The sequence below is a fragment of the Tupaia chinensis genome, unplaced genomic scaffold, assembly GCF_000334495.1.
Source record: "Tupaia chinensis unplaced genomic scaffold, TupChi_1.0 Scaffold146395_1, whole genome shotgun sequence".
Taxonomy (NCBI): Eukaryota; Metazoa; Chordata; class Mammalia; order Scandentia; family Tupaiidae; genus Tupaia; species Tupaia belangeri.
In genome coordinates this window covers 881,128-896,166 of record NW_006206250.1, presented here as the reverse complement: position 1 = coordinate 896,166, position 15,039 = coordinate 881,128, and the positions used below count along the sequence as shown (strand labels likewise).

Genomic DNA, 15,039 nt, shown 5'->3' with positions numbered 1-15,039 from the left:
GGGAGCCCCCCGCCCCTAAAAAAAAAAACCCCCCAAAAAAAAAAAAAAAAAAAAAGAATACTACAACAAAATTTTTCAGGCTAGTACCCATAGCATAGAGAGTTAAGCCCTATGCATGGGAAGCTGGATCTCATGTAGCCAACCATGGTTCAACTATCAGCCCTTGAGGCTTGAAAATCACACCAGGTGTGCGCATTTGTATGGCCCAAATCCTGAAGATGGACAAATGAAGCATGATTACACCCAACTGAGGGTGCTTTTTCTCTCTGGTGAGCACAGACACCCTCTGACAAGTAAAACAAGATACATTTTTAACAAAATAGTGAAATTATCATATCTCCATTTTTTAATCTCAAAGTTACAATCATTGTTTTTAGAGAAGAAACTCAAAACAGGAAACATGTTCGATAGTAGTTTTCAGAACCATAATCAATAACAATTACACTGGTGCTCAAAAAGAGAAGAAATTTTGTGACATTTAACATATAAAAATGATTACTGAGCTTTATCATTGTTCTAAATTAATATTAGATTAAGAGTTCCTAATGCCAAGTAGGGAAAAAAATAATATTCAAATTTACAAAGACCTATATGTGTAAACTAGGACTTTCTATTTTAACCAAATTAAAAATAAAAGCTTGAAACCAAATCAATAGTGCATCAAACATATACATTATATTTCCTTGTATGTGAAAGACTGGAATAGCATAATCAAGAGGTAAAGCCTAGGTTACATCTCTGGACTCCCATGTAGTCGACTGCAGTTCGAGTCCCAAACCTGGCAACTTAAAACACACTGGGTGTGCATGCATGCATGCCCAAAACCCCAAGAGGAGAAGGGACTGCAGTGTGGCCATCCTCCTGGGGGTAATTTCTCGCTTTCTGTTTCTCTCTGTCTCTACAGTGAATGCACGTGCACTATAGCAAAAATCTCACTAAAAAACAAAACAACAAAAAAAAAACTCAAAAAAATGGTAAAGACTGTTACTTGTCTCATTAAGAAAATATTTTCTGGCAGCAGTTGAGTAGTTGTTACCTAGCAACCTGTCCACCCAAAAGTCTTTTGGGTGTACTTCTTTTCTAAAATCTTTCTTCCCTATTGAATTCTCTTTTCTACCTAAAAAAAACAATCTTTTAAAATTATTATTTGTATTTACTTTGGAAATTTTATATTACATTTAAACATTAATAAAATTATTTATTTACTATATTTTGAATTGATCATATTCTAAATATAATTATTTTATGAAATTTTGTCCCAGTTTTTACACATATACACAGAAGCCATGATATGAAATGTATTCTTACATGGATTACCATCTGAACGTTTGAAAACACTATTTTAAAATCTGATCTAATATTAATAATGCTTATTTAAATAACAATATTTATTTAATAAAATAAATCCCAGTTTAAATATACCTTTTGTACTGTCGAGTTTAGCAATGACTTTTTGTTCTGCAACATTCCAAATGATCACTAAGTTATCGGTACTGCCACTGGCAAACAGATCAGGGTTATGTGGACACCAAGAGATTGCTGTGATTGTTTTTTTATGTTCAGACATAATTGCATGAAGTTTGAATTCATTGTAACGGTGATCCAACTAGAACAAAATATATAAATAAGACATTTTAGTGCTCCTTTTTAGATTATCCATTAATAATCACATTATATAAAACAAAAGCTACTTAAATAAAAATTAGTTCACATGATACTATAGATATAAACACATTGAGAGCCTTAGTTCCCAATCAAATGCATTCAATCAGCTAATAAATCATTTGGAAGGAAGATGAAAGAACTGAAATAAAACATATCAATGTTAAAAATAAGTAAAAGTGAATATTTTATATTGAAATATGCATAGCAATTCAGAGCTTTATTATATTTTTCATAGCTAACTCTATTTACAGAGGGAAAAACCCTTGGACTTGAAAGAAATCTTCTATAATTTTCCACTACTCTGCACTATTAGATGTTCGATGTGAGACCAGCATATGGTCTGATGGTTATGCCACTGGACTTCTAAGTAGTCAACCGTGCTTCAAGTCTCCAACCCATGGCTTAAACTCATGCTGGGCACCTGTACATGTGTGTCCAAACTCCCGAGCGGAGAATGGCCATCCCTTCCGGGGGTGGGGGGTGATTTCTTGCTTTTTGTCTCTCTGTTTCTCTCTGTCTCTCTGTTGAGCACAGATGCCCTATAGCAAAAATCTCTCTCTAAATAAAAAGCAATGGTATATATTATTGACCACTTTTATGTTATTCTTCTTTGAATGAGGCATTATGTTGTGTTTTTATGTAAAAATAAATAGAATAAATAGCCTAATTTTATTTCATTTTTAAATTCACCTTGATTAATCAGTGAATTAATTAATCTATTAATTTTAGCACATTTTAGATTATACTGTATTCATTGTGTTGTAATTGTTCTTTTTCCTTTAACATTTAATGAGCCTTTCACTGTGTTAACTGAAATTTCAAAACATCATTATTATTGGGTTGTCAGAAAGTCATGACACACATTTTTTTTATAGGAAAACATAGAAAAAATACATCATGACTTTTCCAATGACTCAATATATTTTTTAAATTTTTTTAGAGGTTTTTGCTATAGGGCTTGCGCTCACCAGAAAGACAGAGAGAGACAGAGAGACAGAAAGCAAGAAATCACCCCCCTGGGGGGATGGCCACACCGCAATCCCTTCTCCTCCATTCTCCTCCTGGGATCTTGGGCATGCACGCACACGCGCCCAGCATTTTAAGCCACCAGGTCTGGGACTTGAACCGTGGTCGACTACATGGGAGTCCAGTAACATAGCCATTACGCTAACTGCTGGTCCCCATGACTCAATATATTAACTATTTATTACACCAATCTTTCTTTAGTCATATAAGTAAAATCTTAACTGCTAAAATGACCTTCCTTGCCCTTTGTGATCAAATCTCTGCTCTCCTGCCAAACTAATTTGATATCATATTTTTTCTTGTTCACTCTGAATGTCTTGTTTTCCTAACACAGCAAAAACATTTCTGCTTTACGACCCAATACCAGCTGTTCTCTTAGACTAAGACACTCCTAATTGATTTGTTCACGGTTATTCATTCTCCTCCTCATGTTTGAGTTTAAAAGCAATTCAGTGAAATGCTTTCTTTTGTTTTTTTTTTTAAAGAGATTTTTGCCTTACAGTGCATGTGCTTGCCTGAGTGAGAGAGAATGACAGAGACAGTTAGAGGGAAAGTGAGAAATCATCCCCCCCACACACCACCACGGGGACGGTCATGCCACAACCCCTTCTCCTTCTGGGATCTTGGTCATGCATGCACACGCCCCCAGTTTGAGTTTGAAGCCACCAGGTCCAGGACTTGAACTGCAGTCAGCCATGTGGGAGTCCAGTGATGTAACTGCTATGCCATCTGTTGGTCCTCAGAAAATTGATTTCTGACTATGCTATCTAAATTCAAATTCTCCCCAGAACCTAGACAACAGCTATCTTATTACCTACCTTTATAGCCTTGTAAACCATATTTCTTTCAGAAACATTCATTTGTTTAATTATTTATTTTATGACCTCTCCCTGCCCCACCCCACTGCCCTTAACAAGAATATAAGTTCTATGATAAAAATTTGCATGATTTGTTCATAGTTGCATTCTTAGTGGTGAGTAACATTTGGTCAGCAGAAGAGATTCAGTTAATATTATTCAAAGAATAAGCCCTGGTGCTATTGTTTAACATATATAAGTAACTTATTTTTTACTAGCACAAATAATGCTGCAATGAACATCTTTGTACATAAAATTCTAACTGATTATTTAATTACTTGCTTTCTCTTCTATAATTCCTTTCTCTTCTGATAACTTTTTTCTCTTTCTATAACTTCAGCTATTTTGGACAACTGTGATAAAAAAAACATTGTTAAATATATCCAGTACCAATGGAGTTTTTATCTGATCAGCACTGTAACAATGACTTTAATTCTGCCAATTAAAATATTTAACTGTGTGGAGCCATCAGGTGGCATGGTGGTTAAGGAATTGGACTCCCACATGGCCAGCTGCTGGTCGAGTTCCAGACTTGGCAGCTAGTTTTGTCACTTTCCCTCTTTCTCTCATTCTCTGGTAAGTGCACATGCTCTATAGCAAATTAAAAATAATATTGCTAATAAATTAAATAAATAATACTTTTAAAAATAAATAAACTAACTTTTCAGTGTATTTAGAAATAAAATGTATTTTAAATTTTAAATTATTCAGCAATTTAAGTTATCTATGATAAAGACTATGTATGTATCTAATATATTTCATAGAAATATCTGCTATGTAAGTTGGAAATTCAGTAGGAGAATCTATAAATACAAAAAAATGTATGAAGAAGTGATGCTGGGAACCAGCAGTTAGCATAATGGCTATGTCGCTGGACTCCCACATAGTCGACCGCGGTTCGTGTCCCAGACCCGGTGGCTTAAAACTCACGCCGGGCGCGTGTGCGTGCGTGCCAAGATCCCGAGAGGAGAATGGAGGAGAAGGGATTGCGGCGTGACCATCCCCCCAGGGGGTGATTTCTCGCTTTCTGTCTCTATGTCTCTCTCTGTCTGTCTGGCGAGCGCACGCGCCCTACAGTGAAAATCTCTCCAAAAAAAAAAAGAAGAAGTGATGCTACACGTCAGTGACCTTCACTGACTTTAGCATACAAACCATCCATATAGTATCTGTAAGCACACTATAGAATACTGAACTATCTGTAGGGATTATAATTTATTAATGCAATAATATTATATTTACAATTCAATATTATGAAAGTCTATTGCTACAGTGACATGAACTATAAATTATACATAACATAATTTTCAAAGGACTTTAATTTAGAGAATCACATTTAAAATAATACATAGAGATTGAATTAAAATAATACATAGAAATAATTAATGTCAATGTCATCTTTAATAATATAATTTTACATTGGTAGACTTTGAAACGAGATTTTAGTGGACATTGTAATAAAATGACATTTGAGTTTATTTGTATTAGCTTCTAAATCAGGACATTTTAAATGTTTATTTTCATATTTAATGCCATACAAATGTTAATAATTTTAGCATAATCTTCAAAATTCAATATAAAATGTCATTATAAATTTAAGGCACACATCCTTAAAAACATTCTGCTATTATCTACTCAGCTTCTTACTATGTTTACCTCTGAAAGGAAGAGTTTGCCCTTTCTGTTAAGTTGTTCTTCTTTAGGAGGAAATAAAAGACAAGAAGATAAAGACTTAAGACTGGGGGAGAGACCTCTCAACTGGAACAAAGCAGCCAAGAAAAGAATGGGGAAGACATATTCAAAATACTAAAAGAAAAACAATTTCAACCAAGAATACTAAATATATATACAGGCAAGATTATCCTTCAAGTGGAAGAATAAATAAAATCATTCATAGACAAACACAAAATGAAAGAATTCACTAATACTAGGCCAACTCTTCAAAAAGTACTGAAGAGAATATTGTATCAGGAAAACTAAAGAGAGACAAAGAAATATAAGTGAACAAAAAACAACCAAGAAAGTGGCTAATAAAGGGTCAGGAACAAATCACCAAATATTGACAATAATGTTGAATGTTAATGGGTTAAATTCTCCAATCAAAAGACACAGAGGACTTGGGGCCAGCAGATGGCATAGCAGTTATGTATCTGGACTCCCACACAGATGACTATGGTTTGAGAGCTGGAGCCAATGGCTTGAAAACTCACTCCGGGTGCATGCCCAAGATCCCAGCAGGTGAGTATAGGAGAAGGGACTGCGGCCATGGCCATCCTCCCTGGGGAGTGATTTCTCACTTTCCCTCTCACTGTCTTTGTCTCTCTCTGGCAAGCACACATGTGCTAATGTAAAAATTCTGGAAAAAAAAAAAAGACACAGACAGCTGAAAAAAAAGAAACCTTCCATTTTCTGCCTACAAGAAATGCACCTTATAGATAAAGACATACAAAGACTAAATGTAGAGGGCTAGAAAAGCATATATCCTATGCAAATGGAAATTTAAAAAAGGCTGGAATTATGATACTGGTATCAGACAAAATAGGCTTAAGACAAAAACTGAAAATAGAGACAAAGAAAGACATTATACAGTATTAAAATGGCTAACTCACCTGGAAAATGTAATACTTATATATAAGTATGTACCCAACTCGGGAAAACCGAAACATGTGAAATAAAGACTGTAAGATGTAAAGGAATAGGGAGACTGCAACACAATAATCACTGGGGATCTCAACACTCAGCTATCGCCTTTGGACAGAGCTATCGGATCTAAATGACATCACAAAATATACAGTTTTCTCACCCACACAAGGAACCTTTTCAAAAATTGACCACATGATAGGGCATAAAACAAGCCTTTACAAATTCAAAGGCATAGAAATTATATTAAGCATCTTTTCTGACCATGATGAAATTAAATAGAAAATTAATTTCAGAAAAATCTCTCAACAATATACAAACACTGAATGATTTTCAAGTCGCCAGGTCCAGGACCCAAGCCATGGTCAGCCATGCGGGAGTTCAGTGCCTTAACCACCATACCACCTGCTGGCTCTGGCAACTGACTATTGTAAAATTTAGATTTGCATTATAGACGACTGATTACACTGAAGGACACAGATGGTGCCAAACTAGAAATAGAGAGACTATTAAGAAACTATTATAAGATACTAAAAGATATAAAATACTAGAATCGCACTTGGTTACCAAGGGTGAAGGGTGTAAGTAGAAGAGGGAGTCAAAGATGATGTTCACGTTTCTGATTTAGGTAAATGGCATTAACTCTGGGCTTAAGAAGAAAGACTTGATTTGGATTCAGAATGTTTGTCGTGCCTCCATATGGAGAAATTCTGGAGGCCACTGGGTCTATAAACTGGGAACTGATAAGAGGTCACTAAATGAAGCTAGAACATGAACAAAACAATAGTTATAATGGTATGTCTTCCAAGAATATCTCAAAATATATCTGAACTGATTTTTTAATATAATGTTCTCTTAATGGACTACATATATTCTTCAACTGATGAGAATTTTCTCAAATTGAATTTACTGATAATTTATTAACATGATATAAACATTTTCTAAAAGTTTAGTTTGTAAAACCAACCTAGCAAAAACCAGAAAATACAAATATTGATGAAATTATAGCACTATGTTTTTCATGTGACAGGAACTTGAAAATACATACCAATTAAATATTAATTTTACTTGGTAAAATTAAAAAGATGAGTATTGGTTTACCTGATAAATATAGATAGCCAAGGTCGCACAATATGCAAACCTGTCACCGTTGGCAGCACATACATCTTTGTTCCACGGTTGACATCCGGCAGCCAGCAGACCCACTTGCCTTACCCGGGACATGTTTGCCTTAAAAAACAAATCGAAAGAAATGTCAATCATTGTTATTATTTGATAAACTTTCCTTTCAATGTTTTACATCTGTCTATCTCAATTCTTACTTTTATTAACTGGAAAAAAACTTAACTAGTAGTCTTAATCTTAACTTACAGAGAATAGAAGCTGAAACCTCCAAATGTATCTAGACTTCAAGGCAGGTTGTTTAAATTTGGAATGTAGAAGATCATGAAATGATGATTGACAGCTGACTCCTAGCTAAGGGTAGGGAAATCCCTAAGGTGTGATGAGATTTACTGTGAAACTGATGGTGCATCTCCTAACTGTTTTAGTGTCATTGGAAAAGGTCACTCCATATTGCCATACTTATGGACTTTCCCAGAGAAACTGAAATAGCCAAGCTTCTCTGTGAAATGTACCAATTTTAAAATACTGACCATTCTTTCAAAGCAGCAAATTCAAATTTAAAGCACAATAGGCCCAAATTGGGAGGACCGTGACCTGTGTCATAAAACTTAATAGGTTTTATGTTGACTCTATCCTCACAAAGACTATTTGAGGTTAATTCCTCAGTATTTTATTATCTTTTGTAGTGTTAGAAATAAAACTGTTTTCTTACCTTTCTTTCCAGATAACCCTTTTTCTTTCTTATGTTCAAAAATTAGTAAATTCTAATAAGTTATGTTTATTCCAATGAACCATTAGCTCATATTTATTTATAAAACAACTCTCTCAATATTTCTATTTCGTATTTCTACTTGTGGAAAGGAGCTACTGTCTCTTGTTTTTATTCCCCCCATTTCTTCTCCAGCTCTTTCTGTCTTCATCTTCCATAGCCCCATACCTAAGTGAAATAGTGACAGATTTACAAAACAAGTAAATAAATTATTTGAAGTAAAAATTGGCATGATAAAGAAATGATGCTATCAATCTTTGAGTGCTTACAAGTATACAGAAACTTCCTTTCTTCCTCTAATGACACCTGTATTTCCTCAGGCATTAGTACTCTCATAAGTCTTAAAAGACATAGCCTTTTTATTCAACAATATTCTTCATTAAGAATATACATGATTTCAGCCTCAATGTTACTTATATAGACTTTTGCAGACTAAGCTAGGGACCTATGATTACTATTTTTAACATCTGCATGTAAGTAAAAGTGCTTTCTTATTTCTGTTTAACCAAGTGTGAGTTTATATCTGAAGAAAAAATATAGTTAAAGAGAAAAAAATTTAAATGAAACTTTTTTTTTAAATTTGACAGTGGGCATGTACACTTGCCAAAGACAGACAGTGAGAGAGAAAAGAGGAAAGCAAGAGGGAATAACCCCACCTCCATGGGGCATGCAACAATCCCTTCTCCTCCATCCCTCTTTTCTTTTGGAATTTTGGGCACACATACACACATGCCTGGTGTGTTATTCAAGCCACCAGGTTCAATATTGGAACCAAGCAGTCAGCTATGTGTAATCCAGTTGCCATAACTAACAGGCCATGAGCAAGACCAAAATGAGATCATTTAAAATTTTTCACTTTCTGCTATTTTTCACATTAAAAAAAATTAATAAACACTTTTTAGAGCAGCTTTAGGTTCATAAGAAGATTGAGTGAAAAGTATAGACATTTTTCAAATACTCCTGGTAGCCTCCAACCCACCTTACATCATAAGCCATCCACTATCAATATCCAGTACCAAAAGGTACATTTGTTTCAAATGGTGAACCTATTTTGACACATCATTATCACCCAGAGTTCACAGTTAAATTAAGGTTCATTCATGGTGCTGTATACACTACAGATTTTGACAAATGTATAATGACACATATCCACCATTAAAGTATTACACATAATAGTCTGACTGCCCTAAAAAGTCCTCCGTGTTCAACCTATTTATTCTCTCCCTCTCCCCTACCCTGGCACCACTATTCTTTATACAGTCTCCACGAATTTTCCCTTCTACAATTGCACACTATTGGAATCACACAGTATGTAGCCTTTCAGATTATCTTCTTTCCACTAGTAACATGCATGTAAGTTTCTTTTATGTCTTTACATGGCTTGATTACTCATTTCATTTTTTTCTCCAATTTTTTTTTGTCATAAGATACATCTAACATAAAACTCACCATCTTAACCACCTCTAAGTATACAGCTTCGTGATATTAATTACAGTCATACTATTCATCCATCACCATCAAGCCACCTCCAGATTTCTTTTCTTCCTGTAAAACTGAAACTTAATAACTATACACAATGCTCCCCAAGGCCTTCTCTTCAGACCTCTGAAACCATGATTCTATTATACGTTTTGTCTCTATGAACTTGACTTACTGCAAATACCTGAACTAAGCAGAATCATACAGTATTTGTCTTTTGGTAAATGGATTAATTTTCTTAGCATAAAGTCCTCAGGTATCATCCATGCTGTAGCATATGTCAAAATTTCCTTCTTTTTGAGGGTAATATTCTATTGTACATATATATAGCATGCTTTGCTATCCTTTCATCTGACAATGGACATCTGGATCACTTTCACGTTTTAACTATTTCACGTAATGCTGCTTAAGGATGGATATACAAATATTGCTCTGAAACCCATACAAAAATCTCTTCATGACACTGCTTTCAATTCTTTTGGATATACATCCAGAAGTGAAATCGCTTGATTTTAGGGTAATTCTATTTTTTAAAGGAATTATTTTATTCATTGTCATTTTATTTTATTTTTTATTTTATATTTTATTTTATTATTATTTTTTATTTATTTTATTTTATTTTATTTTATTTTATTTTATTATTTTATTTTATTTTATTTTGAAGTTGACCAGAGAGAGACAGAGAGAAGGAGAAGGAAAGTGAGAAAGCAAGCTGCCAGGTCCAGGACTCGAACCACAGCCATGTGGGAATCCAGCTGCCTTAACCACCATGCCATCTGCTGGTCCGAGGGTAATTCTATTTTTGATTTTTTTTTTTGAGAGGTTATTGCTATAGGGTGCATGCACTCACTGGAAAGACAGAGAGAGAGACAGTGAGAGTTCACCCACCAAAGGGGGTGGCCATACTGCAATCCTTTTCCTCCATTCTCCTCTTGGGATCTTGGGCACATATTCACATATGCCCAGTTTAAGCTGCTGGGTTCGGGACTTGAACCACAGTCAACTACATAGGAGTCCAGCAACGTAACCCCTGTGCTATTTGCTAGTTCCTCTATTTTTGATTTTTGAGGAATTGCCTTCTACTTTCTACAATGGCTGTACCATTTCAAATTCCCACCAAGAGGGCACAAGTGTTCTAGTCTATATCCTCATTTTATTATTTTCTGTTATTTGATAGTAGCCATTTTCATGGATATGTGATTATATCTTATTGTTATTTTGATTTTCATTTCCCTGTGATTAGTGATGTTGAGTGTCTTTTCATATGTTTTTTGACCATTTATATGACTTGCTTTAGGGAAATGTCTACTCAAGTACTTTGCTCATTTTAAATTGGGTAAATTGGGTTTTGTTGATGTTGAGTTTTAGTAGTTCTATTTTTGTCTTTTAAATTTGCTAGAGGCAGGGCTGGCAGCTGGCCTGGTGGTCAGGCTGGCTAAACTCCCACATGGCTGACAATGGCTTGAGTCCCAGACCTGGCAGCTTGCTTTCTCACTTTCCTTCTCTCTCTCTCTCTGTCTCTCTCTGGTCAGCTTCAAAAAAATTAATTAATTAATTAATTAAAATAATGACAATGACTAAAATTAAATAATTCTTTTAAAAATTTTGATAGAGGGCACACATACTCCCTGGAGATTGAGAGAGAAAGAGGGATAGAGAGAGAATGCAAGAAACTATTCTTCCCACTCACATGGCAGGTGGTCATGCCACAACCCCTTCTCCTTCATTTCTCCTCTTGGGATTTTGGGCACACACCCATATTTCCAATGTATTTTTTCAAGCCACTTGGTCGAGGACTATAACTGTGCAGCTGGCCATATGGGATGCAGCCACCTTAACCATGATGGCACCAGCTGGTCCAGGAGTTCTCTATGAATCATCCCTTATCAGATATGTGATTTACAAGTATTTTCTCACATTCTGTATGTTTCCTTTATACTGTTAATAGTATTTTGTTTTTCTGGATGCACAAAACATTTTATTTTCATTAAGTCTAATTTGTTAATTTTTTTCTTAAAATTTGCCAGAGAGTTCATGCATTCTTCAAGAGAGAAGAAAGTGAGAAAGCGTCCTCCCCCCATGAGGGGTGGTCATGATGCAAACCCTTTTCCTCCATTTTTCCTTTCAGGATTTTGGGCATACACACACATAAAGGCCCAGCATGTTTTCTCAAGTGCCAGGTCTGGCAATCAAACCAAAGTTGGCCAGGTGGATCTAGCTACCTTAACCACCATGTCACCAGCTGACCCCATTTTTTTTTCCCTTGTGATGCCTTTGCCTTTGGTATTATATCAAAAACAAAAACAAAAAAGTCACTCTCAAATCTAATGCCATGATGCTTCTGTCCTATGTTTTCTTCTAAGAATCTTATGTCTCGTGTTTTCAGTCTTACATTTAGATCTCTGATCCATTTTTATTGTTGTACATGGCATTAGGTAAGAATCCAACTTCATTCTTTTGCATGTGGATATACAGTTTTTGCAGTACCATTTGTTGAAAAGACTCCTTTTCTCATTGAATGGTCTTGGCACTTATTCAAATAACAGTTGACCACATATGCCATATATGTGAGGGTATATTTCTTGAATTACTGGTTTTTACATTAGTCTATTTGTCCATCTTGTCAGTATAACACTGTTTTGAATATTACTATACTGTATGGCATCTATCTTTTTTGAGCTATTGACATTTTTAATTTGTAGAAACATGTTGTCTACCCTAATAATATGCACTCAGGAAGAACGTGTATGTAGTTGTTATTGAGTACGTTCTTCTGATCAGATATAGATATAGTTAATGTACTGTGTGAGTCCTATATTATGTTACTTAACTTCTGACTGATAGTTGCACCTACTAATGACAGTGGGATACTGAAGACTCCAAATATTGTAGAACTATCTATTTTTTCTTTCAATTAACTCCATTTTGTTTCATATATTTTGATGCTCTTTTATTAAGTGCATAAACATTTATACTTCTTGCTGTATTGACCCTTTCATCAATATATAATATCCTTCTTTGTCTCATTTTTTGTAATTTCAAATCAATTTTGTCTGATATTAGTATAATTGGTTCTGCTTTCTTTTGGCTACTATTTGCATGGAAAATCTCCCATTCTTTCTGTTTGTGACTTTATATTTAAGGGAATCATTTGTACATAGCATATATCAAGAGTTGGATCTTTTGTTTTTCTTTCTAAATTCCATTCTTCCCATCTCCATCTTTTACTTGGAGACTTTAGTCCATTACACTTAAAGTAAATACTGATATGGAGGGATTCGCTTCTGTCATTTTGCTATTCTTTTAACTCTTACTCAAAACATTTTTGTCCCTCATTTTCTCCATTACTATTCATTTTTGCAGTAAAATTTTAAATTCTCTCATTTTCTTTTCTATATATTCTATAATAAATTTCATTTTATCGAAACTTTCATTATTTTCATATGGTTTTGATTTACTGTCTAGGGTCTTCTCACTTCATCCAGCAGTATTCCCTTAAGCATTTTTTCCAGGACAGTTCTAATGGTAATGATCTCCTTCAGTTATTGTTTATCTGGAAATGTCTTAATTTCTTCTTCACTTTTGAAGAACAATTTTGCAAAACATAGGATTCTTAGTTGACATATATGTTACTATTTTCTTCCTTTAGCACTTTGACTGCTTTCTGGTCTTCAAAGCTTTTTAAAAAATGTGATTACCTTATGAAGTATCTCTTTTGTGATGAATTGATTTTCTTTTACTAATTTCAGATTTCTGTCTTTTTTGTTGGCTTTCCAAATCTTGAAAATAATGTGTCCTGGTGTGGGTCTATTTAAGTTCAACTTATTTGGAATTTGCTGAAATCTGCAGGAGTAAACTTCTTCATATCTTCTATCAAATTTGGAAAGTTTTCAGCCATGATTTCTTCAAGTATTCCTCTCTCTGTTTTTATGTTCTCCTCTGGAACTACCACATGATTTTATGTTGGTCCACTAGATGGTGTCCCTTGGGCCCTTAGGTATTCTCCCTTTATGTTCAATATTTTTAGGCTTCTGCATTTCTGTTTCTAAGAACCAATATTTTCCATGATCTTATTTTCACATTTGTATACATTTTCTTCTGCCTGCTCAAAATGCCTTTGGAACTCTCCAACAAATTCATTTTAGTTACTGTAGTTTTCAATTCTACAATTTCTTTTTTGGTGTCATTTACGGGTTTTATTATTGTTTTATTCATACTTTTATTTTGCTCATAAATTGTTTTCTTGACTTTCTCCATATTTTCCTTTAGCTCTTTGAGTATATTTAAAATAATTGTTTTAAAGTCTTTGTCTACTATATTTGTCATCAGATTTTTTTCAGAAAGGATTTGCTTTGTTTTTCAATTGAAAGGGCTATACTTCCATTTTTTTATTTCTTTGTAGGCCTTGTGACTTTTTGTTGAAAACTAGAAATTTGAATCTAATAATGTGGTAACTTGAAATCAGATTCTCCCCCTTCCCTAGGCTTTGGAGATTTGTTTTCATTTTAGGTTGTCTCTAACTCTCAGAATATCCTTAGTGTAAATTTAAGGGCTGCTCAGGTTTATTTTGAGCTTGTGATCTTCACTGGAAATGTACAGTCACTTGTTAGTTTTCCCTGCATATGTGACTGACTTTGAATATCCTAGTCTTTAATGACTGGCTCTTAAAAGGATAAAAAGAAAAATATTAAGGGGGTTTAAAAAGGCTACCATTTTTTTATATTCACTGGAAACTATTTCAGCTAGAGAGGGAAAGGCTTGCAACAGAAGGGCAGGGGCAATAATGACTACCTGCCTCTTTGCAACTCTGTGATCAGTAGCAGCAATCAGTGGGGCTGGCAGGAGGCTGGTGGTTAAGAGAGCTGGACTCCCACATGGCCATAGTTTGAGTCCTGGACATGGTGGCTTGCCTTCACTCTCTCACTCTGTCTCTTTCTGATCAAATTTTTTAAAAAAGTAAATAAATAAAGTTAAATAAAATAACCTTTAAAAAGAAAAAGAAAGCAGCAGCAATCAGTAATGAGTAAATGTTCGTACGTTCTCTCATGGCCTTGCTTCCAATATGATGAAGAAAAGAAGGAACAATGGCCATGCCAAAAAGGGCTGCAGCCTCATGCAGCCTAGGCTGCATAAACTGGGCCAGTGTGTGCCCAAAGGCAAGGCTAGTTCCAGATACACTCTTTTCTATGTGTATATTCAGTTGTTCCAGCATCACTTATTAAAAAGATGATCATTGATCCACTATATTATTTTGCTTCTATGTCAAAGCTCAGTTGAGTACTTTTTTTGTGTGTAGGGGGGTTCATTTCTGGGATCTGTATTCTATTCCATTGATCATTTGACTATCTGGGCTTGAGAATGGGGATTGTTGTTGTTTCTTTATTTTTTATTTATTTTTATTTATTATCATCATAATCTTGTTTATATTACATTGACTCATATATAACTTTACATTGTATTACATTTCTTTTTCCAGAAGGA

At 34.6% G+C, this 15,039-nt stretch overlaps 1 protein-coding gene across 4 annotated transcripts in view; it reads right to left on the bottom strand.

Moving 5' to 3' along the window:
* WDR17 (WD repeat domain 17) overlaps positions 1-15,039 on the bottom strand; it is a 128,562-nt gene that overhangs the window by 80,105 nt on the left and 33,418 nt on the right. For 3 of the 4 annotated variants that reach the window (XM_027768457.1, XM_027768456.1, XM_027768458.1), the window contains exons 1-2: positions 7,287-7,412; positions 1,423-1,606 (exon numbers count right to left, since the gene is read on the bottom strand). In XM_027768457.1, the coding sequence (XP_027624258.1) occupies positions 1,423-1,606; positions 7,287-7,409 (307 nt within the window). In that variant the 5' untranslated portion in view covers positions 7,410-7,412. Of the gene's footprint in view, positions 1-1,422; positions 1,607-7,286; positions 7,416-15,039 lie in introns of those variants that run through there. The other variant, XM_006168909.3, reaches the window with a different exon arrangement.